The following is a 24,134-nucleotide window of genomic DNA, read 5'->3' as shown; positions in this document are numbered from 1 at the left end:
AAGAGGGGAAAAGAAAAAAGAGAAGAAACAAAAAAGAAAAAAAGAAATAAGAAGAAAAGGAAGTCAGAAAGGAGAAAAGGGTAAAAAAGATCTTCCAAAGGAACATAGTTACCTGAGACAAACTGCTTCATATGAAAACTATATGGACAATCTTATCTTTATTTTCACCAGCAAACACTCCTACATGTTTGTTTGGCTCTCTAGCATGTAAGCTAGGCCATCCATGTGATGAACATATGAGATTTAGTCCTCTCATCTGCTATTATTTATTTACTGAGAGTAGGTCCCCATTAAAAGAAGAGACACAGCATTGTAGTGCTGTGGCCTAGAAAGGCTCTGACCTAGGTCAGGGCATCCTCCTTGAGGAGGGCTAAGCTGAAACCACTGCTCCTATCATCAGTCAAAGAGACAAGGAGCACTCTACACTTTGACCTCACAGTCAAAGAAAGGCAGAGGATAACAGCCCCAGAGGTCCAATGGATAATTGGCCCCCTCATGCACAAAGAAAACAAATTTTACTGTGAGGAAAGGAAATAAAAGAGTTGCAATAATAATATCAATAATAATAATAATCAGACTGATGAAATTGCAACTTGGTGTAGTTTTCTGGTTTGTTTTGGTGTAAGCTTTTTCTGTGCTTTTTTTTTCCTATGAATTTCCAGTACAGATTGGCAGGCAATGACTCACCTGCATTCATAGATGAGGTCAACAGTACAGCCAAAAAGCCATCCTACAGATTCTCTTCTCCATCCTGCATTTAAATTGTTTGCAACAACCTTCACCCTGACACCATGAGTACAGCAACGTTTAAAGCATTAAGCAAAAACAAGGTTAAGATAGCTTCCCCTTATATTGTTGCCATAACAAAAGCACTAATAAGTACCCAGTCTTCTCAGGTGGCTCCTGCAGTTCAAGACAATGCAACAGCTCCAGTGAAAGTTATACCTAGCTTCAGAATGACAGGAACACGATGATTATGGCAAATTTTTTTTAAGTATACTTGAGGAAAACCAAAGTGGTAAGCCCCATGGGGCTGCCAGTGCCTTCCTATACCTAGAAAAAGCCCACAAGGTTCATTTTCCAATCAATAATGCTTAAATCATTTCCTATACACTCTAGAATGTTCATGGATTCAACGGAGAGATAGAAATAAGAGAAAGTAATGAGAGGTCCCTATGTGAGATCTTTAATCTTAAAATCCAGAATTTACAACAGGCAACCCCCATGCTCCCAGTAGGTAAGCAGAGAGCGCATAATGTAGATCACATCTTCTCCTGGGGAAAATGAGGAAGGGTTTTTCCACAGCTGGCTTCTTACATACCAAGTTCTGGTGAATGCCTACCATCTTTAATACATATCATCAGAAATTATCATGCAAACATTGTTCTGACTGACAACTTATCTAATAGACAAATCAAAAATAAATGAAAAGGGGGGGGGGGGGGGGGAAGAGTGACATGATGAGGAACCAACAATTTGTCATTTGGCATGTTTTATTAGGCAGTTTGACAAATTTCCTGCTGCATAACTGATTAGAATTTCCCTATTTTTAATCTTTAATTTATTTCATACTCAAATATGATCGTCACTCATTAATCAATAGGGTTTAAAGTGTTCATGATTAATGGGCAATGCTTTTAGTATAAATAAGAGTTTCTGAGACGTTGGGATTTATCTGGCTCTAAAGCTTGCAGGGTTGCTCCAAGTGTTCATCCCTTAGATTCAATAAAACAGGACCAGGAGAATTGATGAGATTCTGTGCCAGTGGGATGATTAGATAAAATGGAAGCAGCTATTAAGGACCTGCAGAAGATAATGACGAAAAAAGATCCAAAGGGTTAACAGGAGTCTGCTTTTCATATAAGTACTGGCAGAGATTAACGAGTCTCTGTGCTGCAGATAAGTAGGATTCACAGCATCTCCATGGTAAAAAAGAAATGAAGCAGATTAATGAAATTACCACCTACTGCTGAACCAGCATGTAATGAGTCAAGGCTACAGAAGTGCTGTGAAGCTGCTGAAGGGTTAATGAGAGCCCAGCTTACATAGCAAGCAGAGGGAACTGGGTAGGTACTGGAGTTGCAGATGAGTAGCAGTGAAAGGGTTAACAAAAAGCCCATACGCATTGAGATGCTAATTGTCAAGATAGCGTATTACTTGAGGAAAGTAATTTGACTATTTGAAACTCCCACGAAGGATGCCAGCCTGTGTCCACTCCATCAGTCAGGCTCTGTGAAACACGGCGAATTGAACTCCAAATCCAAATTCACATGTGATGAAGTCACTTTAATTTCCCAGCCAGCCGAGCCCTGCTGCCATGCCCACTGCGCAGAGGGTAGCACTGCATTTCAACTTTTCATCTGAAATCCAGGAGGCACAGTAACCTGTTACTTGCTGCTGCTTTCTTCTTTTTTTTTTTTTTTTTTTTTTTTTTCCCTCCTCTTTCTCACACCATTTTCTGCCTCAGTGCTACAACTGAGTCATTCTGTTGCCCATGGCTCGTGGGTATACACAGCACTCCTGCAGCGTGCTGCATTATTCCTGAGTTAATCTCTCAGTGTTATTTTCGGTAATGCAGATGTGGGGTTTGCCTACCGTCGCTTTGTAGACACTTGTCGAAAACCATTTGGAAAGCTTAACTATGCATAAATCTGCAGAGTGAATGTTTCCTTTCATTCACTTGCTCCTATTATTTGATTTCTTGTAGGCCGCTGCGGCAGAGATGGAGAAAATAAGGTAAGTGAGACAGTTTATTTACATCTCATTATTTCTGCTGCACAAAGGACAATACAGGCTCTTTGAAAATATGTTGCTTAATATGACCAGAGTAAAATACTGGATTGCATGACGATGTAAGAAAAGCTGTGTTTTAGAGACAAAAGAAAAGGAATGTGGTTACAGTAGTAAATCTGTTTTGCAGACATGTCAATTCAGAAGGGGTGTTTTATACACAAACACGTTTTATTGCCAGATGCAGAGGATATACGATTATATAAATGTTGTAGTCACTTGTCCATTTACTGCAAGAGCTTACCAATCCATTCAGTGAGGAAAGTGGATCAATAATTCATGAAAAAGCTGAAGAAAATATAGGCTTGACTTCAAAGCATCTAATTACTGTGGTTTGTTTCAGTATAATGTGGTAAAATTGGTGTTCGATTTTTGTTTTATATTGTATACCAGACAGACAAATCTCATCTCCTCCGTGTTTAAAATGTTGTCATACTGTACCAGTTTCTCAGCACATCTCACTGCTTAAAGCAAAAAGAGATGGCTTTTATAAATACAAGTTTCTCATCTCACATCTGAATGCAAGTCTGCTTTGGGGGATATTGCTTTTGTGTATGCTATTAAGAAAGAAAAAAAAGAAAGCATTCTAGCCCTTTAAAAATAATTTCAAATCAAATTCTGTCTATTCATTAAATCAAGTATTATCAAAATTATACTATTATCAAAATAAAAAGTTGAGCTTTTTATTTTATCCTTAAATATGTTCTGAAGCTCATTTTGATAACCCAAAATACTCGCCCTGCTCTTATTTGGTTTTATTGGACAAGTCTAAATTCCTTCCTCAAGCCTGGTAACTGAGTTAGGCTAATGGCAACTACTGTTCAAGCACAACTTTTTAGATCCCTTGAGGTTGGAATGACTACTCTGAGTTTTTGGAAACACAAAGAAGTTTTAGAATTCTGGAAATAACTAAAATAAAAAATGGCAATCGTGGAGAAAAAAAAGAAAAAAAGAAAAAAAATAGATGTTTAATGAATCCTGGGCTGGAAACAAAATTCTGTTTTTCTTTTGAGAAAAACAAGGAGGTTCTCTCTCACAGTGGACTTGAAGATGCACAACTGAAAGTTTCTAATGTCAATACGTACTTCAGCTGTACATTTTTGTACTTTTTCATGTCACTGAAAGAGTAACTTCTGAACTGAAAGAAAAAATCCTGTGCAACATATTGTGGTTTTGCATGTAAATTGGAACTATATATTACTGTTGTGAGTTGTTTTTTTTTGTTTGTTTGTTTGTTTGTTTGTTTCCTGAGTAAGGACTGAGATAACACCTCAGTATGTGGTTCTGCATTTACTAAAAATTCTAAACAGGATCTCAGACGGTATATGCACATTCATGTCATGAATTACTCTGTTAGCAGATGTAAGCAAACATGTAGATACGTGTTCACTTGATAAGCATGTGTGCACAAACACATGCTAATACTTCTCTGAACATGCTTTGGCTTCTGCTCTTGCCACATTTGCAATAACAGGCAGCAGAGTCCAGGAGAATAAGCTCAGGAAATTAATGAAAAGGAGAGAGTTTTCTATGAGAAGAGTAAATTGTCATAAAGCTCCATCTGCCTTGCAACCTAGTTTTACAGCTGTCAGACATGCAGCAGTCCTTACCTCAGTATTTCCTGAGCACTTGTACAGATAGAAATCTCACAGTGCTCCACTGAAGAAGGTGGGAGTTAATAGCTAAACTCAAACAAGAGAAGGGTCAGGCTGTGTCAGCAGTTGTTAATGAAGTTTTCTGCTTAGACTTCTTGTGTATAAAAACTGCTTCTGACTGAAGTTGGTTCCTATCACTCAAGCTGCTGCCCAAAGATAGCAGCAAGATGAGATGGAGAAGCTACACCAGGACCTGCTCTAGTACATATGGTCTGATTTCTGGGTGGTCCTGTGTAGAACCAGGAGTTAGGTTCAATGATCTTTATGGGTTCCTATCAACTCAGCATTTTCTCTGATTCTTTGACTGCAGAAGTTGTGCTGTTTCCAATCCAAACTTTGCTGGGCTAGTGTCCACAGTTACTGTCCTGGGGCAAACTGACAGGGCAATGGAAATAAAGACTGGAGTCATTATTTTAAATGCCTGCTGAACTCACAGACCTGAGAGAATTTCATTTTTCCTAAGCCTTTCCTCCAAGCCTGACACCCAGATTAAGGCAAATTGGCTCATCTCTTTGGCACAGTAGGCTCAGAGAGGCCATGAGGAGAGAGAGCCTGAAATCAGGGAAGGAAAAGAATTATAATGAGGGAAGGAAAGGAAAGAGGTGGTGGCTTTTTTGTTTGTTTGTTATGGGTAAGATGTAGAAACCAGTATTACAACACAGGAAAAGCCACTGACAAAAAATCCTTGAAGACATCCTACTAGGCCTAGCTCCTTTTCTATGCTCTGCAGCCAGCTGAGGATGTTCCATCCTGCAGCAGCCAGGCATAAATCAGGCATGGAGAAGGTACACGTGGAAGGAGGGAACAGGAAAGAGGCCTGGAATCAGCAAAAAGATAAAAAAACAAACAAAACTCCCCAAACTACATCTGCAGGAATCATGCAGGGTGAAAATTCCCAGGGTTAGAGAAACCTGGGTTTGGAGTCCACAGCACGCTTCGGGAGAAGGAAACCTTTTAAGCATAAAGAACAGGTGCAGAACTTCTGAAAGGAGCTGCTCCATGCTTGTAGCCCTTGACCCATAGATTCAGACATGTTACAGCAGCTCTGCGGTCAGGCAAGCTGTGCTCCTTTTGCTGCCCAGTGCATCTGGGACACTCCAGATGCAGAGACTGGAGGTGGCCAGGCCCATGAGACAGTCAGACACAGAAGGCTGCAAAACTGATCTACTGATCACCAACAACAAATTTGCTGAGCCACGGCAGCACAACAGTGGTGCTGTGAGTTAAGACACACAATTCAGCATTCTGCTCCTTCACACAGAGTCTGGTTGGAAAGATGAAATTCATCTCATATTAAACAGTGGTAATTCCCCTTGTAAGCTAAGGGATCCCTGCAGCATGCAACATTATGTCACGTCTTTTTCAGCCAGGTGGAATGTGGCTGAATCCAACAGCATGACAGGTGGAAGGAACAGTAGGAAGCAGAAGTGGGCAGTTATCAATATCTAGCCTGATATGGGAAAGACATTGAAAATAATGCTTTTTTGTACTGAAAGCTTGATCAGGAGGATAAGTAGCTACAACGAAGTCTTCACACAGAATAGTTCTTAGCATTGCATAATGTTTATAACATCTCAACATACCAATATATGACGCAGGAATTAAGTCTAACTACTAATCACAAATCCCTTGAAGATCTGTGCTGTATTTTGGCTGTATGGTTAAGTGATCATTTTAAACATTACTTATGACTACAGTCTCTTTCACTCAGCACTGTGCCGTTTCGTGTGTCTCTCTCCAAGAGGAGCACATACCTCCCAAGCCTTGGGCCTTGCAGACAATTAGCAGTGGCCAGCTCACTAAATTATAAATGCTCAGGAAACCACTCCTTCAAGTCAAATTTATTCCCTAGCATGGATAGACATGCAAAAGGAAGATGTCTACCAGTTCCACAGCAATTCCAGTACAAACTCACTCAGTCATTCTTTCACTGTTTCCATTTAATCCTGCTTGAATGAAATACATTCAGCCTTTCAAGTGAAAGGTTGTGAAGCTTGATGTAAGAGATCTCCTGACATTTTCATACACAATTTCTGGTCAGATTCAGTATTTTTTGCACTCCATAGGAGATACCAATTAAAATTGTAGATATTGTTCAATAAAAGTTTTTCTTTTTATGAAGATGTTCCTAAAATGTAAGTGACAAATCAGAAACTCTATAAATCAATAATCTTGTCTAATTTTTCAAGATTCACAATACACTGAACTGTACAACTAAAGGTACATAGGACAGTACGTATCACTACTGTGAACTGTTAGATACACATAATTCGTGCCTACAAGAAGATGGACTTTCTGCATCCCAGACTGCAGTGTAGCTGTGTTATCTTCCAGCTGAGGATTATTTTACCAGCACCAGTAGTGACACTCCACTCATTATCCATGGATCTCTGATCAAAGTGATTCAAACCTCACAAGGGACTGGTGAGGTAACATCTTTATTTCATTATAGCCCTTGTTTCAGAGCGTGTGAGAGGAATCTGTTTCACACACACAGCTGGTAGTAAGTCAGGAACTCAATCCAAGTCTCTTGAATTTTCAGACCTAAGACTTTTTTCAAGCATGTCTGAGTTCATCTGTGGTAAGAAAGGAAAAAAATCACTCTTTAAAAGGAACATCAAAGGCACGTGCAGCCGTGAGGAAAAGTTTCTATGGTAGTTGAGTGGGTAAGTGAATACCTCTTTTAATGCCCACTAGATCATGCTGCCACTTGGTATAAATAAAGCCCTCTTCATATGCTAATGAACACATCGCAATTTCCTGCAATTCCCACCTTGTCCTCCCTTCTTTAGTCTGTATCTATGTTAATTTTACCGGTTACTTAAACACAGGGAAGGGGATTTTTTTTATTCAAGAAACACTTTGATTTATACTAGGTCTTGCCTTTGCGTCCAGAGCTGCTCTGATGAGAGCCTCTGCCTGCACGACAGTAAAGCTGTGCAAATAGCAGCTCCAGCATCTGCTCAGCAGTGTCCTATGCTGGGGCTTGGAACTCCAGCTGAGGATGTGGGAAAAGAGATGGCACGGGGAAAGCTCAGGAGAAATAGAGCGTAGGAAAACGCTGGCATGAAAAGACCTCGAGTTTGGGGTCATTAGAGGTTATGGTAGAAGAGTCATATAGCTAAGTGTATACAGAAGGAAAAACCATAGTTAGAGAGCAGACTACTTGCAGTCAAACAAGTCTCTGCTCAGCAAGCTACTTCCATTGCCCAGACAATCCCAAAAGCAGTGACAGTCCTTCAGGGTTGTTTGCAGCATACCTGCTTTGCTCACCCTGTCATCCAAGACAGTAACTGCAGCACAGCTGAATTGCGAATCTCTCACCCTCAGAGACCACAACTAGCTTTAAGTTTGGTGACTGCCAACCACAGAACTAGGAGCAATGGATACTCAAGAGACCATAAAGCTGGAGCGGGGATTAGCTGGAACACAGAGCCATCAGTTCAAGGAGTTTTATTGACACTGTCATGGGCACAATATACTTCTGTAGTTAATATATGAGTCCAATCCGTTTTCACAACTGCTGTTATAAGTACTAGTCAGTCAAACCATTACAACTTCAACACAGTTGAGTTTTGTTGCCCTACACCCCATGCCCTAAACCTCTAACTGTTCCTTAGAAAAAAAGATAAAAAGACAGGAGTTTCTGTATGGAAGGAATAATCTCCAGTCACATGCTGTAACAAGTGTTGCATTACATCTACTAGCTCTAGGTAAATAGTCAGTAGAGTGGAAGTGTCCAGCAAACAAGAAACATGACAAGAAATGAGAACAGAATAGATTCAAACTGAAGGAAACCAGGTACAGCACAGAAGAGTGGCCTGCAGGGACAAGTGGGAGCTGAGCAAACATCAGAAGAGACTGAGGAAGTAGGTAGGAGGAGATGAGCCACGCCATCAAACTGGGAACTGCAGTGAGTCATGGGGGAGAGGCTGGACCTAGGCGATACGAGGCTTACAAATAATGCTTTGCCTACCCTTTTCCTGTAAGGTGAAGTGCAGCACTGAGCAATACTACGAGTACTCAGGAAAATGAAAAAAAGATAGGATAATTTGACAACATTAATGAAAAATGTCTGCTTATTATAGTGTTCACAATTAATTCAAATTTTGTGACACAGGGATTAAAGCTTCCAGAACATATTTTCTCAAAAATGCAACGATACTTGATTGTCAGAAAAAAAAAAAAAAAAAAAAAAAAAAGGAAAAAAAGGTGGGGAATTGGATGCTCTTCACATTCTTTTTATTGCTAATAGCAACTAGACCAGTTATGTAAGCACTTGGACCAAAGCTACCAGGAAAGTGGGCTAAATAGCGAAAGCAGAACGTAGCTAGTAGAGACAATGACTGCCTCAGTAACAAAACAATCTTACAAGCTTAAGAGTATAAAGGCTTCCAAGCTGCAAACCAAAAAGTGTTCAAGATCAGCATAGTTTGTGAACCACAATTGACTGTGGTGAAATCAAGTACAACTTGAATGCACACTTCTTTGAGGAAGGAGAGTAACTTGTTTGTAACACTTCTATACAGGCTTTTGCAACTGCTGTTGCTGCTGGCATGACTCAGGCAATTTTGTTTACCAATCACTTCTTCATTTACACACAAGTGATTTGCAAATACATTCAAATAATGTCAGTAGACATAATTCAATTTTGATTTTTAAAGAATATTATCTGAAATACACGAAAATGCTGCGCTTATCATATTAAAGTTAAAGTAAAAATCTAAGGGTCTGAATTGCCTTAATGATGACCTTAGCTAGAATTACAGTGCGCTTAAACATAGACAGTGAGCAGTAGTTGTACTTCTAGAAATTAATGAATAAGAGGGTTGTATAGTTTACAGAACTCTCAAGTGGGGTAGACGAATCATTAGTGGCTGTAGGTCCTTGCTAGATTCTCTCATGTGTGACCATCCTACTACTTGTGTGAACCACACAACTCCCCTTATTCAGCTCTTAAAGGAACAAGATATGTCTCATTGAAAAGTGCATGGTCTCTGCTCATTAGTTCATTTTATTAATGTTTATAGACAGAGTCAGAAACAATGCATGTGTGTATATTGTCTCTCATAGCATAATTCTGCATGCATTCACAAATCTGAGGGGCACAGAGATATCTAGCTGACTTCCTGAACTTGCCCAGCCACCACCACATTTGCAAAACCCTAACTTGTAAGAGAAAACACACACAACTCACACAGCAGACTAGCATCTAGGAATGCAAACATCACTACAGAGTAGTACAGAGGAACAGGGGAACATTGCAGTAGCTAATTTAGTTGTGTGACATACCAGGACATCGTACACAAATTACATTTAGGCTAAGTGGAGCAAAATGCAAGTTTTGACTTCCTCATGTCAATTTCACATATCTTTGAAAGAGAGAGTAGGCAGAGAAGGAGGACTATCTCCAAGAAGAAAAGAGGAGCTTCAAACTTTTTCTGGAAGTCACTGAACTCCTCATGGAGTTCTTCATTGCACTGAAAAGACTCTCACATTCACAAGAAGCTTTCATGACTCCAAAGAGTCATCCTCTTAGGAAAGACTAAGTTTCCTTTCTGTATCAAGGCAAAGGACTTTAATTCTGAAGAGTCCATCCTAATCAAGTCAAAGAGATGTTCTTATGTTATGTGTTCTGTTAGCTTTAACTGCCATTTAGACAGGGAGATCAGTTTAAGGAGTTGCTCCATTATTAAGGCCTTCTGAGAGTCATACTGGAATTTCCAGCAGTGAATGGCAATTTTTTTTTTTTCTCAGCCATCTCCTTACAGCTCATTCTTACGGTAGACAATTTGAAGAGCTAAGCAAACAGAACTCCCGCCGTGCATTTCTTTTTAAATGCTAACTCTTTGTGTTGTCATTTGCTCCAAGATGCTGGCTTAGCCAAGGTACTGCACAAAGTGACATGGATTTCAGTGGTCTGCCTGTAGAGACTAGACTACAAATAGAAAAATAAATTGTCTATATGGCTACATAATTGGTCTTTTGGCCAAGTCCTACAGATGCAGGTGCTTGAAATAGCACTCATGTAACAGCAAATGCATGACAAATGACTTTATGCTCAAACATTTAACTGAATTTGTATTTCCTGTGTCACCTGTCCTTTCCTCATAGTACAAATCCTATCTCTATCCTGTAATAAGGAAGTAGTGTTACCAAGAAGTTAACTGGGAGCAGTTCAGGCTGATTGTACCAAATGCATTCCAAGATTTAATTCAGATCCATGAGTGCTGAAATATACATTTTGTAGTCTGGCTCACTATTCATAGCACCTCAACAGGGAGCTAGTAAAAAAGTACATTCACGGGCAGAGTCATATTCTTTATGATGCTCAAAGTGCTGTTTTCTGTAAAGAAACACAGCTTTTAGACTACAGACATATGATCTATAGCAATGGAATAGTTATATTTGAATTCAGAATAAATTGTATGCTTAGTTTTGACTCTCAGCTTGTGTATAGAAATAACACATCTACATTTTGATTCCTGTTGGTGCAAGACCAACAATTAAAAATTGAAAGATCAAGTGAGAGTCATATATGCTGAGTGAATAAGAGACATCCAGAAAATTAGTCTAAAGCAACAGGAGTAGAGTGGAGAAAGCCAGAGCAGCAATGAAATTTAAATAAGCTTCTTGGAGAGGAATGGTATAACTTAACACACATTAAAATATAATCATCTCATAATAACTCAGGAGAAAATAAGAAAACACAGATCCTGTTTTATTTATTCACAAGATGCAGTCTGTTTGTCCCCCATATCAACTGCACACCACTGAGCTTTCACTACTGGAGGAACCAACAGCAGAAAATTTCTAGCTATTTTAGGAGATGCACAGACCTCCCCAGTCCCATGTGAAGGGATGGCCAAAATCAACAGTCCAGATTTTTTCAAGAGAAAAGTTAATCAGCCTTTTGTATAACTGAAGAGGTAGCTCTGGCAACAGAGCATATGGGCAGGAAAGGAAGGAAATGAGTCATACAAAGAAAAGAATGACATGAGCTTCTTTGGGCCAAATTTAGTTGACCTATACAGCTTGGCAACATAGTAATCCCCCTTTTCCTATTCCTTCGTCAGCCTACAAGAGAAAACCTCAACCTAAAACTTGTGAGAAGCTTTTTTCTGAAAAATTAAAAGTTTATGTAATTATAGCACTAAGCAGGTAGTCTGCTAACAGATATCACTTCAGGAGAGAAAACTGTCTTGTTTATTGCAGATGACCTAAGTTTCCTAGATAATGGTTGACATTTTTTCCATCTTGACAAAATTTTGATGCAGATTTTTACAGCAACACTAGTCTTGAACTTGCTTTCCATTAGTTGTGTTACACTTTATGATTTGACACAGCCTCAGTAGATTCAGTGACAAGAACTGATTAGTTTCACATGCTAAGATCTATTAGAAGTTCTCCTTTGCAAACCAGGACTGAATATCATCTAGATTAAAGAAAACAAACAACAACAACAACCACCACCACCTTTCAGATGTCCTGCTAATTCCATGGTACACTTAGAAACATTTGAGATAAACAGTGCTAACACATTTTTTTCCTGGTATGTTTTGCTTTGAAGACATCTACTCTAGTCTAAAAGCATTTTCTTAGTGAGTGAAAGCCTTCTCATGGTCCACTGTATAAAAACAACTCGTGTTGTTCACTCTGAAAGTAGTACCTCTTATTTATTTCTATGGAAACTACAATAAATAGTACAGTAACACTTATTGATAGAGCAGATTCTCACCTACAAAACACTCTTTTTTTTTCCAATGCAGTCACTACCATTAGCATTACATTTTCACCAGCAATGGACAAAAGCCTGCAAGTAACAATCCTGTGGTCAATCAGAACGTGGCTTGTTTTTCACATCGCTGACACCATTGCTGAAACGCGCTGTTTACCACCTAACTATGCTACATCCACTGTTTTGTCTCCATAAACATTCAGCAAACACCAAAGAATGTCAGTGGGTGTAATTTTCCACATGGAAGAATTCAGTGACAAACTTTTGCTTCATACTCTTTTCCATGTCAGACATCATTTTGTCAGACTGCCCCTCTGCTGTTACCTGTAATATAAAATGTAATAATATACTGGCAGGAAGGTTCCACCTCTACTGCCAACATCCAGCTCCAGCATTGTGAGACATCTTAAAGTAGGAGGCATTACTTTCAGGAGTGTTCATTGCAACCTAGGAACGCGTAGCAAACAAGTGACAAAAGCTGCATGTTATCTCGATTTAAGGAAGGTTCCAGTTACAGTAACGGTAAACAGTAAAATTCTAATTAATGCATTACTTGTAATACCATGCAGATTGGGCTGCTCTCCTGACACCTTGCTGTTGCTTTGCATTCTCATCTCCATACCCCAAAGAGCTCTCCAATTGCTATCGCACGGTAAATACAAAGTTTACCAGGATTTTCATTTTAATGTTCCTATAGTACTGAACTACTAATTATCATGGCATACAGAGCTGACAGTTCTGCTTAAATTGCCTGCCTAGATTTGTAGAGTATCCCATCTCTTTATTCATCATCTCTATATACACAACATTGGGAAAGCATCTTAAGATATAAATAGACATGGAGATGGTTGTTCGCTGAATTCTAAGTAACTGGATGAATCCATTACTGCATCCTTGGAGGATTCCAATTTTTCCCAGAACTACAACTTCTTTTTGAGTGTTATCTACCCCATTATGCACAGATTAGTTACATTATGTTATTGGTTTGCACAGACCACACAGTCACTGAAAACTAGTTTTGCAGAAAGGTTATTGAAAGAAAGTCATGAAAGAAACATATTCTCTCATCAAAAAGCTGTGTTATCTGTACATTTTTCACATTCACATGAATAACAAAGAGCTCACATGATGTCATTCATCTCTCCGATGCTGCCTGATAGAAGTCTCTATGAATTGGAACAACCATTGGCATACACCTGCAGCACGGATTCACTGCGCAGAGCTCTTAAACTATATAACGTCTTCCAAATCTAACTACAAAGGAAACACCTTACCTTTTTATTATGAACCACTGAACTGTAGACTAGTTAGCAACTTCCACAAAACATTAAGTGTAGAATCAGGAAAATCAACAAAAGCCATTATCCCTTTACAAGTGGCAGTTCTTTCACACAAAGCTATTAGCTGCATTTTCTATTCTTACCCTGAATATTTTTTCAGCATTAGAAATTAGGGCATTGGCTTGCAGAGTCATGCCCTGCTTGCTGAAATTAAGGACAATTATGTAATGGAAAAAGGAAATACAACAGGTCAGAATTGTGCATCTGCTGAAATTCAGGTGGTGGAGGCATTCATTGCCACTACTGTATTGAAAATATGGAGCAAGGTGCAAGGTGTTGAAGGATCTGACATTCTTGTTCGGCAGACACATGTAACAGCCACAGCCATTAGGATTCTCTCTGGAGCACTGTCAGTGTTCCAAGGATTTTTATTTATTTATTTTCAAAAACTCCACATAAATCACAAAACAAAACTTTCATCTCCCCAGGGGAACACTTACCATCCTTTCTAGAGTAATGAAGAGTTTCAGCAGGAAACTGGCAATCCTTCATGGGCAATATGCCAAATTGTGTTTTTCATTCCTAATTTAGAGCTTAAACATGTTGGTAGACAACACTGAAGAGCTGGGAGCTAGAAATGCTTATCTCAAGATGCTGTGGATCCCAAATCTACAGGGTCAGGTCCTGTGCTGATCCCCGACTTGCAGAAATCCATTGATGTCTGCAAACCTCTGGGAGCACCTTAAAAATAAAGTTTTATAAATACAGACCGCTGCTTTTCCCTTTTGCCTTCCATGTCTTTACACTTTCTGCATCATTTGACATTTTACCATACTTCTGTATTAACCACCAAAAATCTGATCTGCGAGCATGACTTCAAACTTGTATTTACAAAAGTAAAGATACAGCAACATATGGACCACCAGCTGGCGAGAAGTAGGAATGATACTTTGTGGAGTTTGAGTCACTAAGTAATTTAAAGAAAAAAAAAGTCCATCTTTGTTACAGTCACAATCCTGCTGAGAAGAGCCTGTCTTCTTAAAACTGAAGCTGTTTGAAAGGATGACTGCAACAAGGCCACTACTCAGGAAACATGAAATCTGGATGTATTAAACTAGAAGCTAAACTATTATAAGAAGTGTATGCAAGCCAGCTATTTCCTGCTAACTCTGAGAGGAATAGTACCACAAAGGCAACAGCGGAAGACAGAAAGAAAAAAAAGATGACAGTCTGTTCCTTTTAAATGGGACTAAGAATCACTTCAAGCTTGAGGGTGACACTAGAAGAAGTTTCTTTTTATTGAGGTCATGACCACCTACACAAGTTTGAAAGTTTTCAGCTTTTCGCCTCCACACCTCTCTCTGGCCTTACGCCTTTCTCGCAGCATTTGCCTCCCCTTCACCTTCTGGAGGGATCCTTCTGGTCCTCCATCAGGAGGACCACCCCTCCTCCTCCCCAAATGGCGGCTTAGATCTGCAGACTGTCAGCTAAGTACATTTCCCACCCAGCAACTGTAAGGAGATTAATATCCTATTTAACTACCAAATATCAACTCCTCCCAGGAAGTAGTTCATTCTTCTTCATCCTAATTTCTACCCTCTAACTGTTGTTTCTCACCATCCTAACTTCAGGAACAGATGAAAACTTCCTGCCTACACTCATGATGTTTAACAAAAATTCATTTTCAAACTTAAGAGACCATTCTCTTCAATCCCAGCCCATTTCACCAATCTTTTCACTTTGTCTGTTTCCCTAAAAGGGTCAAAAAGAAAAAAAAAATCTAGCATTTAAAGGACAGTTCTGTGGTTTAGCAGCTGCACTGTAGGCTGGGGCAGAAGCTGTCTTTTTGACCCTTCTTAGTGAAAGTAGTACACAAGGAAGACAAAAATATTCGGCAAAGGGAAAGATTTTTAGATTTATTTATTTATTTTTAAACAGGTAAAAGTAGAATAGAAAGAAAGGCCTTTTCCTTTGAAAAACAGAACATTGTCTGGGGACTATTAAATAACAATATAACTAATTACCAAGCTAATTACCTTCATGCTGGAGCACCAAACAACTGAAACACAGAAGCTGCTGAGAGCACTTACTATAGTAAATTACTGAAATACTTCTCATGGCTTATTTTGCTGAATTAGTGTACTAAAAGAAGTGTGCTGCATTATTTCTCTATTGACTTTTCCACATGTTATTATTTATTATTAGATTTATAAGTACAAATCAGGCAGGAAGGTCAAGCTGCTAACAGTTATTCTGGAGCCTCATCAACTGTACAGCATTATCTGCACTGAACAGTAGGGACATTGCTTAACTGCATAACAAGGCATGTAGGTTATAGCTACTTAAATATTCACACAGAACAAAACAACAAGAACAACAAAAAACAATACTGGGCCAGCATGCAAAGCATTAGACATATAAATGGGAGAAAAAGAAGATGCAAGACAAAGCTGTTCCATGTTGTATTGGAGTTGTAACGCATAAGAAATATGAAGCTTGCCTTCCTTGCCCACCCCTCAGTGAACAAAGAAAAGAAGCACCAGGGAAATTTCAGAGAAATCTGAAATCATTACCTTCTGTCTCTGCACTGTGTAGGTTTGTTTGTTCAGCAAGAAAACATTTTCAATTTCTAGTTGTCAACTAAACCCTCCTCAATTCCATGGCTCCAGCAAGCACTATATTTTAAGACAAGACTTTTAACGTTTAAGTGACTTCTGTAAGATCTTTGAGGAGCTCCTGTCAAAGCCAGGAGATTGCATGCAAGTTAAGTCCCTTAAGACAGAGAGGGCAGAGAACAAAATCTTTGCCCCAGGAGCAAAATACCCGTGTCTGAAATGAGTAGTTCCATTTGGTTGAGGAGGGCAAGATCCAAAGTAAACACCCCTCAGCCAAATCGAGTCTCTCATGGCACTGCTCACTTCTTTGCTGCCTGACACAGGATTTCAACAAGATTCTATCACAAATCCTTTCTCCTCGCCACTATTTCTTCTCAACAGCATGGTAGCATAGACCTATTTACAAGGAAGGATCCAGAGATGTAGTCTAGTCCTTATTCTGGCCCTGAGTAAAAATAAACCCCGCAAAAATTGGTGCTACTCACTACACAGGTAAAGGCTCTTAATATGACTCTTGGACATTGTATAAGCATCAGTGTATATGTTATTGCTAGCAAAGTATAACCAATGGTTTTTAAAAGAGCTACATCTGCTAGCATGAGCAGGCTTGACTGCATTCAGATCAAAACAGTTATTGCAGTTTCTAGAGGTAATGTCTTCAATTATTCTGATGTTTCCCTATTTATAATAATAATAATAATAATAATAAAAAGCACTAAAGAATATAAAATGGTACAAGATAAAGGCAATTAACAGGACTACAACTTCAACAATGTTGTTCCCCTCCTCTGGCAGTTTTACAGAGTAAACTACCATTTCTATGCTCTTTTCATCTTATGACAATTGTTGTTTTGTATCATCACAGCATTAGGACCTGCACCCTAAAACTTTCCACCCTGTATGGGCAGCATCAGGAGAATTTTCTTTTTATCTATTTTTCTAATAGCTTTAGTTATGTCAGAACATTAGAGATACTCATTATCTGAGGGCTGTGCAAATTCACATTAAATGAAAACGTAACTTTTCAGTCATTAATATATTGAAAGAAGTTGTAGTTAAAGGAGAAGATTGACTGCTTGGAACCTTATTCATTACATTCAGAAGCAAAATATCAGTGACAGAAGCTAGGCAGCCAAAGAAAAAAAAAAGAAAGATTGAGATATCAAAGAATTTCAGATCCTTTTCTTCTGGTACCAACTACTAAAGGATAGAATTTGTAAGGATGTAACAAAGCAAAAGAAATTCCTACAATGAGGGAAAAATTATGGCATTTCTCTTGCCCAGATGATGACAGTGAGGTGTGCTGTATCCAGGCAGCAGGAGTTCAGCAATGGGTGTTTGTTGATGTTGTAGAGTGCAACATCCCAACTCCTTGCAGATCAGAACAGTTAAGGTGAAAGAAAACAAGGGGGCTGTTTAGTAAAAAGGAATTTTGTACACAGGCTGGAGGCATATTTAAAACAAAACCCTTGGAAATGTGCAAGTTTTAGAAATTGATTTCACTTCTCAAAACCACAGAAATGCAAACAGATCCTGCAGAGGGGATTCGAGGTCAGAATGACTGTATGTATCTAACCTTTAAAATTTTTGAGACAGACCCATCTGAAAAAAAGGAGATGACCAATCACTTTCCCCAATTTAAAGGGCAACATGAATTAAGCATAGAGAGAGCTGTCAGGCTCCTTCATACAGTGGTTATATAACTCAAACAGAGCAGGTGAAGGTGAGACCCTGGAGTTTATTGATTAGTTCTATACCAGATGAAAACTCAGATGGGCAGAACAGTCATTGCGTAATGAGTTAATATTTGCTATTTGATGCTACGTCATTAAAAGCTAGCACATTTTTTTAGATCAATATGGTATTACGTTGTTTTCTGTGATTCAGAAAGAAGCCTTGTTTTACTTCAACTTTTTTTTCATCTCTGTATCTTTCGCCCCCATTCTCAGGAGTATTGTTTGAACTTGAATTTCTACATTGTATACTGCATTCTCAATATGGAATTCCCATATTTAGGTACTATGATTGTTCAAAAGACTCTCCAGCTGGGTAGGAAGACTATTTGAGTGATAATACAGTGATTGTAAAGAATGGGACATCAGTTCCCATTTTAGAACATACATCTTGGCAAGTTTGAATGGAGTATATTCAAGTGGGAACAAATGGACATTTTAAGCGTGTAATTTAAAACAAAACATTCAGCGCTTACATGAATAAGCTCAGCAACTGCAGCAACCCTAGCCCAGGATCAAAGAGCTTATGGAGGACAACTCCAAGCTCATAGTTATCAGGCAGCCCACAGGCATAACAGATTTGGAGTTCAACAACAGGAATCCTGCACTCCTGGTTTCTTTTCTTCATTTTCACATTTATTAGATGCCCACCTTTCTCTATAGCTTCTTGTGGTTTCTCTGAAGGAAACAGTCCTAATGCTGCACCTATTCAGCACTGAGCACGGGCTGAGGTGCATTACAAATATGTGCATATGCTTATATAGGCTGCCATTTCCAACCACCATTTAGATTCTAAAATGTACTTTTAAAAGTTCTCCCTAAAAATTATGCTAAGCCAGAAAGACTTATTTTTTCACTTGAGAAAGAAACAAAAAGAAACAACACAAAATCAAAACAAATAGAAAAAACACCACACTCTAGCTATGTGGGGTTGAAAGATCAGGCTGCTTTTCCTCACAACTGAGAACCTTGTTTGCTTGTGGCACGCTGCTTTAGCTGAGAAGGTGTCATGCATCCAATTAAAAAATATTGAGGAAGACAAGATTGGAATGAGAACGACTATATGCTGCAGCTGCCCTGAAATGAGTTAGCTAAAAAGCACACAGCTGGGAGAAATATTGTTGTCTTGACCATTCCTGAAGCCATAGCCATGTCAGTGCTGTAACAGCATGTTAGGCTTTTACTGCTGGGTGTGGAGCACAAGTCTTACAAGGAGCACCTGAGGGAAGTGGGATTGTTCAGTTTGGAGGACACTCAGGGGTCACTTTATCACTCTCTACAATTACCTGAAAGGAAGTTGTGGCGAGGTGGGAGTCAGCCTCTGCTGCTGTGTAACTAGTGATAGGACTAGAGGGAGCAGCCTGAAGTTGCACCAAGGGAGATTCAGGTTGGATGTCAGGAAAAATTCCCTCTCCATAAGAGTGGTCGAGCGCTGGAAAGTGTTGTCCAGGGAGGTAATGTAGTCACTGCCCCTGGAAGCATTCAAGGAACATGTAGATATTGTACTAAGGGACATGGTTTAGTGGGGAAATGTTGGTGTGTGGCTGGACTGAATGATCTTGGAGGTTTTCCAAGCTTGGCAAATCTATGGCTCTGTGATGTACTTTTTCCTTACCAATGTATTTATTTCAAAAGCTATGAAGAAATTTTCCATTAATCTAGAAAAATGGAAGCAGTCAGCCTTTTACCACGTATCAGTCAAATTCTCTTCAAGGCACTGAACAGACAAGCATGCAGGAATTTCTTTTCAGTTCCCTTTCCAGTGGTGCTCTCATCAATATCTTTGCTGCTGTATCCCAGCAGCTGTTCTTCTATCACAAAATGGAACAATGTGCATGGAATCCCATGACAGAAGAGTCAGCCATTCAACCCCCTGTGAATGAAAGAAGCATCAGGCCTGGCAGATTGACAAAGGAAAAAAACAAGACAAGCTAAAAGCCACATAAGTTGTTCTAAAAGGATGGATCTGCTCAGTGAGTCATCAGGTGGGCACATCTAGCTCTCAAGGATAATCAAGAATTGAAGTTTAACAAAACTTTCCACTAGAAATTGCAAAGGAGTCCTGCAGTCTGCCATTCTGTAACATGTTCTGTGTTTCACTGTCATCCTGTTCTCCCTTTACTTGTTAAGAACAGCATGAGTGAAAACTTATATTGTAGAATCATTAATTTTTGTGAGGGTCTCTTTATTTTGGTGTCTTTTTTAAGCAAATATATTACTATGTAGCATTTTTCTTCATGTGTATTTCAGTCTGGTTTAGTTCCACCACCTTTGACAATGGTAGGAAACTAGATCATAGAGGAGAGGAAGGGTGATGCAGATTGCCTAGAGAGGTTTTGAAACCTTCGTCCTTGAATACACCAGCGTTAGGTCTTATGCAAGAATGAATTTAAGAACCAGTGTATGAACCTGATAAGTAAGTATCAGAACACCTATAAAAAAAGTTTTCTCTACAGAAAATATCAGAATATGGGTTGCTTAACAAAAATCAGATGTGTTGAGTAACAACAAATTGGACCACTCTTTGGGTGTAATTCCGCAGAACATCTAGCAATTCAGTTAGCATGGTGCTGAGTGAGGAGCACCATGGAAGATTTGTGGGGTAAGCAAACAACTTCTGGCCAGTTTTCTCTCTCCCCAGTTGTTAAGAGCAATCAGGAATAGGAAGGTCCAGTGGATACTTTGGGCAACATCCACTTACAGCAGGAGGGCTCAGCAAAAGACTTTGCTGATACCAAGACAGCATCCATATCTATGACAAACTAAATGATGAAATATTATCAGAAGTATCAAAGAAGTCTTCTCCAGAACCATAGGAAACCAAGTTGGGAAGGGGGAGCGCATATATACTTATTTTCCTTAGTTGGTCTTATCTGGTGTTAAGATTCATAAAGATGTTCTAAATATTTCTAAACTCTTCTTGATATCACCAGAACACTAGACAAAAATTGCAAAGGGACAACAACTAAACTTAAGGAAAGTGCTCAGAACTACTAGAGGATTACAGGTCAGCATTTACCCAGAGTAATGGAGTATATTATTTTACCCAAAAGAAGGGCCACTGTCTCAGTTCCCCTTACTCCTGCTCACCAGCATGTTCCATCTCTTTCTTGATGCTATCATCTCCCCCAGTCCGTTCCCAACAAGCCATCCCATCCTTGGAACACTTATTTCCTCAGGATGTGGTCACTTGGGATAGAAAGGGATTCCATTTGAGAGTTATTTCACAGCTGCCAGCAAACTGCTGCACTTTCTTGTACTTTTTTTTTTCCTCCCCCCCCCAAAAGAAGCTAGGCCCCACTTTTATCACAAACAAGCCGCTTCTCAGTCAGCAAATGGAACAGACTTGTAGAAGTTACTTGTATACCCTGATTTATTTTTATACATCTCAGTCCGTTACATGCCATTAAATACTCACTGAAATGGTAGCTTGCACTGAATTGCATGGAATGATTTTTATTGAATATAATTACTGAACAGGAAGCAGAGAGCATAATTAATCTTAGTGCAAAACTCCATTTTAACTTGGTTGATCTAGTACTTCAGAATGTAGTTACTCCTCGATTAATTTCTGCCCTTTCATTTATGGAAGTGGGTAGCCTGTATTTTCTCCAATTAGTTAAATAAATATTAAACACTTCTAAGCAGCAAATCTGAAATTGTCTAAATGTTGCTGTAATGGGTATGCTGCAAGCGTATAGATTAGCTACAGCTTAAAGCTAAAGAGAAAATTAATTGAAGTCTGGCTTGCAGTTGTATAAAATCATTTTTTTTTGCTTGGAACTGAGCTTTGACATTCTTCATTCCAACACAGACAGCTTTTCCAATTACTTCTGCTACCACTGTTAAGGCACTGTCATTACTAATAATAGAGAGAAGACTGTCAACAACAGGCACACAAATAGTATGGTTCATGGTATAGTTTCTAAGTACCCGATGCTGCAAAACAAAATGATTAAAAAAAAAATAATAATAACCTATCAAGCTATACACCCAGAAGATTATTAACAGTAGTATATGGTATTTCTTTGAGTCAGTAATTGTTCAGTGAGCTTCACTTTTACTTCATTGTCCACATGTGCAAGCAAGAATCATTTCAAGTCAAGGCTATAAAGCAGGCTGAACAAAATAGAAAATAATTAAACATGCAAAACTGGATGCACTGTCAACAGGTCTTTCTGTTAGTGTAATCAGCATTTCCGTCACTGCTTCTTCGTACCCTACGTTATTCACAAATATATTTCTGCATATAAGAGCACCATTTCAGGAAGTCAGAGGCTCCAAACTCCTCCTAAAAAAAAAAAAAAAAATCTCACAGTAGCGTATGTTGATTTGTTTTTGTGAGAACATCTTAAAAATCCCCATTCACTTGTCTACATAACTCCAGTCAGCACACTTGCAACACAGCCTGAAACAAGTCTTTAGTTTGAATTTTTTCTCCTGAACTTTCCCTGTTCTCTCTGACCTCACAAAATCCAAAAATACCATTCCCCATGTGCAAACTAAATGTTTTCTGACTGAACATCCTTGTGCTGGATTTATACTACAAGAGGAAAGAAGGTTACTTGGTTGTGGCTCCGTAAACCTGGAAGAGCTCTGAGCATGATGCTGAAAACAAGCGATAGTGAATTTCAGAGAGTAGCCTGAAAATAATTGGTACTGAAGGGGAGTGTCGTAACTGAGTCCAGCTGTCAATAGGACCCTCAAAGTGAAAAAGTACAGCCAAAGGCTGCCAGAGTTTTGAATCTGCCCTGGAAGACCTCACTCGACCACTGAAGCCAGAGGGCTTCACACTAACAAAAGTCACAGCTCTAAAAATTTATTTTATTTTGGGCAGCTCATAAGAATACATCACAAGATCAAAGCTTTTTCATAGGACTGGAAGAGATTAAGTCATACAGAAAGTACCTTCAAGACAGAAAAGAAATTACGAATCTCAGATTCCTTTGTCAGCTTCTCAGCTGAGATATATTACTTGGAAAAAAAAAAAAAATAGTTGCATCCTATACTATAAATGAAACATGTTTTCTGGTGATTTAATGTTTAACATAAATATGTTTCTGCTATAGCACAGGCCTCTTGCTTGGAAGGGCCTCAATTTAAACCAAGGGAGGGACACCTCTGAGGGCAGCACACACACAGCCTTGCTTTTCAAGAAATGTATTTCTGCTTAAGGGGAATGATTTCCAATTTTTTTTTTTTTACTGACAGCCCCAAAGGCCCACCTGCAGAGCATGGCAAAACCACACACCTAGGGAAAAGGGCACACCAACAGCACACAGGCAACCAAGAAGAGTCCATCTCCCACCAGGGTCTGGCACTGGACTTGAAATCCCTTTGGTTCAGTTCTCTCATCCTCAGCAGGAGATACGGTGCATTTTAAAACCTAATTGTCTTGTTACTGCAGTGATGAAAGCACTCTGAAGTTGGGAGCAGTAGACAAACACCTCATCATTTCATTTGTACAGCACAAGAGAGGGGTGCTGGCAACCAAAACATTAAAAACTGCTAAAATAATTATGACATTATAGACATATAATATATGTCTATATGTAATATATAACCTATCTAAAACCTGCTTAAGAGTAAAAACAATAATCCAGAGTTCAAACAGATAAGGAACAGTCTTCAGGGTAGTAACAGAGCAAAAGTTCCCTTTATCTCACATGTATCCTGGGCAAACAATCCAGATGTGCTCAGTCACATACAACCCCTACTAGGTGTTAGGGTTCTCTAACATTTCCCTCAGCTGAACTTCTGCCATTCCTGGAACCAAATCTCATGAATCAGTAGACACAGCAATACTATTAGCATTAGAACAAACAAGATAAGGTCAGATTCCAAAGCCTGAAAAAACCTCCACCACCAGGAGATTTCTTGCTAGGTCTTGTTTATCCCCATCCTGTTTTTCTGGTTGCCTTCTCTCACCCACCCCTGTTTTGTCATATGTAAGTAGGCAAGAAATTACAGACAAACAAGCAAAGAAACACTTGAAACTAAGGTACAGCACAGGCATAAAAAGAAGCAAGCATGAACTGAAAAGGCATATGTTTAGTCTTGCAATCATAACTATGGAAGTAGGGCTAAAGTCTGAAATGCAATTTGTTTTAGGAAAAATCCTGATCAATTGATTAAATGATTATAAAGCATGAAAGCATGGAACAAGTTCTTGGGGCCTATAATACTTATTTCAGTCTATTACTACTTTAAAATTTGTGAAACTTTGTGTTTCTTTGTGCCTCATTTTCTGTTTAGATTTCATCTTCATAGATTTTAAGGCTAGTTGAAAAACTGAAAGATATATATATATATATATATATATA

At 39.0% G+C, this 24,134-nt stretch overlaps 1 protein-coding gene across 1 annotated transcript in view; it reads left to right on the top strand.

The window, feature by feature from the left end:
* The first annotated feature begins 2,722 nt into the window (after positions 1–2,722).
* BEGAIN (brain enriched guanylate kinase associated) overlaps positions 2,723–24,134 on the top strand; it is a 104,398-nt gene continuing 82,986 nt past the window's right edge. Inside the window, exon 1 of the mRNA XM_042813613.1 lies at positions 2,723–2,736. Within this exon, the coding sequence (XP_042669547.1) occupies positions 2,723–2,736 (14 nt within the window). The remainder of the gene's footprint in view (positions 2,737–24,134) is intronic.

Source organism: Centrocercus urophasianus, unplaced genomic scaffold (assembly GCF_019232065.1).
Source record: "Centrocercus urophasianus isolate 14NV4802_14NV808 unplaced genomic scaffold, USGS_Curo_1.0 seq_14, whole genome shotgun sequence".
NCBI lineage: Eukaryota > Metazoa > Chordata > Aves > Galliformes > Phasianidae > Centrocercus > Centrocercus urophasianus.
Note: the sequence above shows the minus strand (reverse complement) of the source record. Positions and strands in the feature narration are given on the sequence as shown.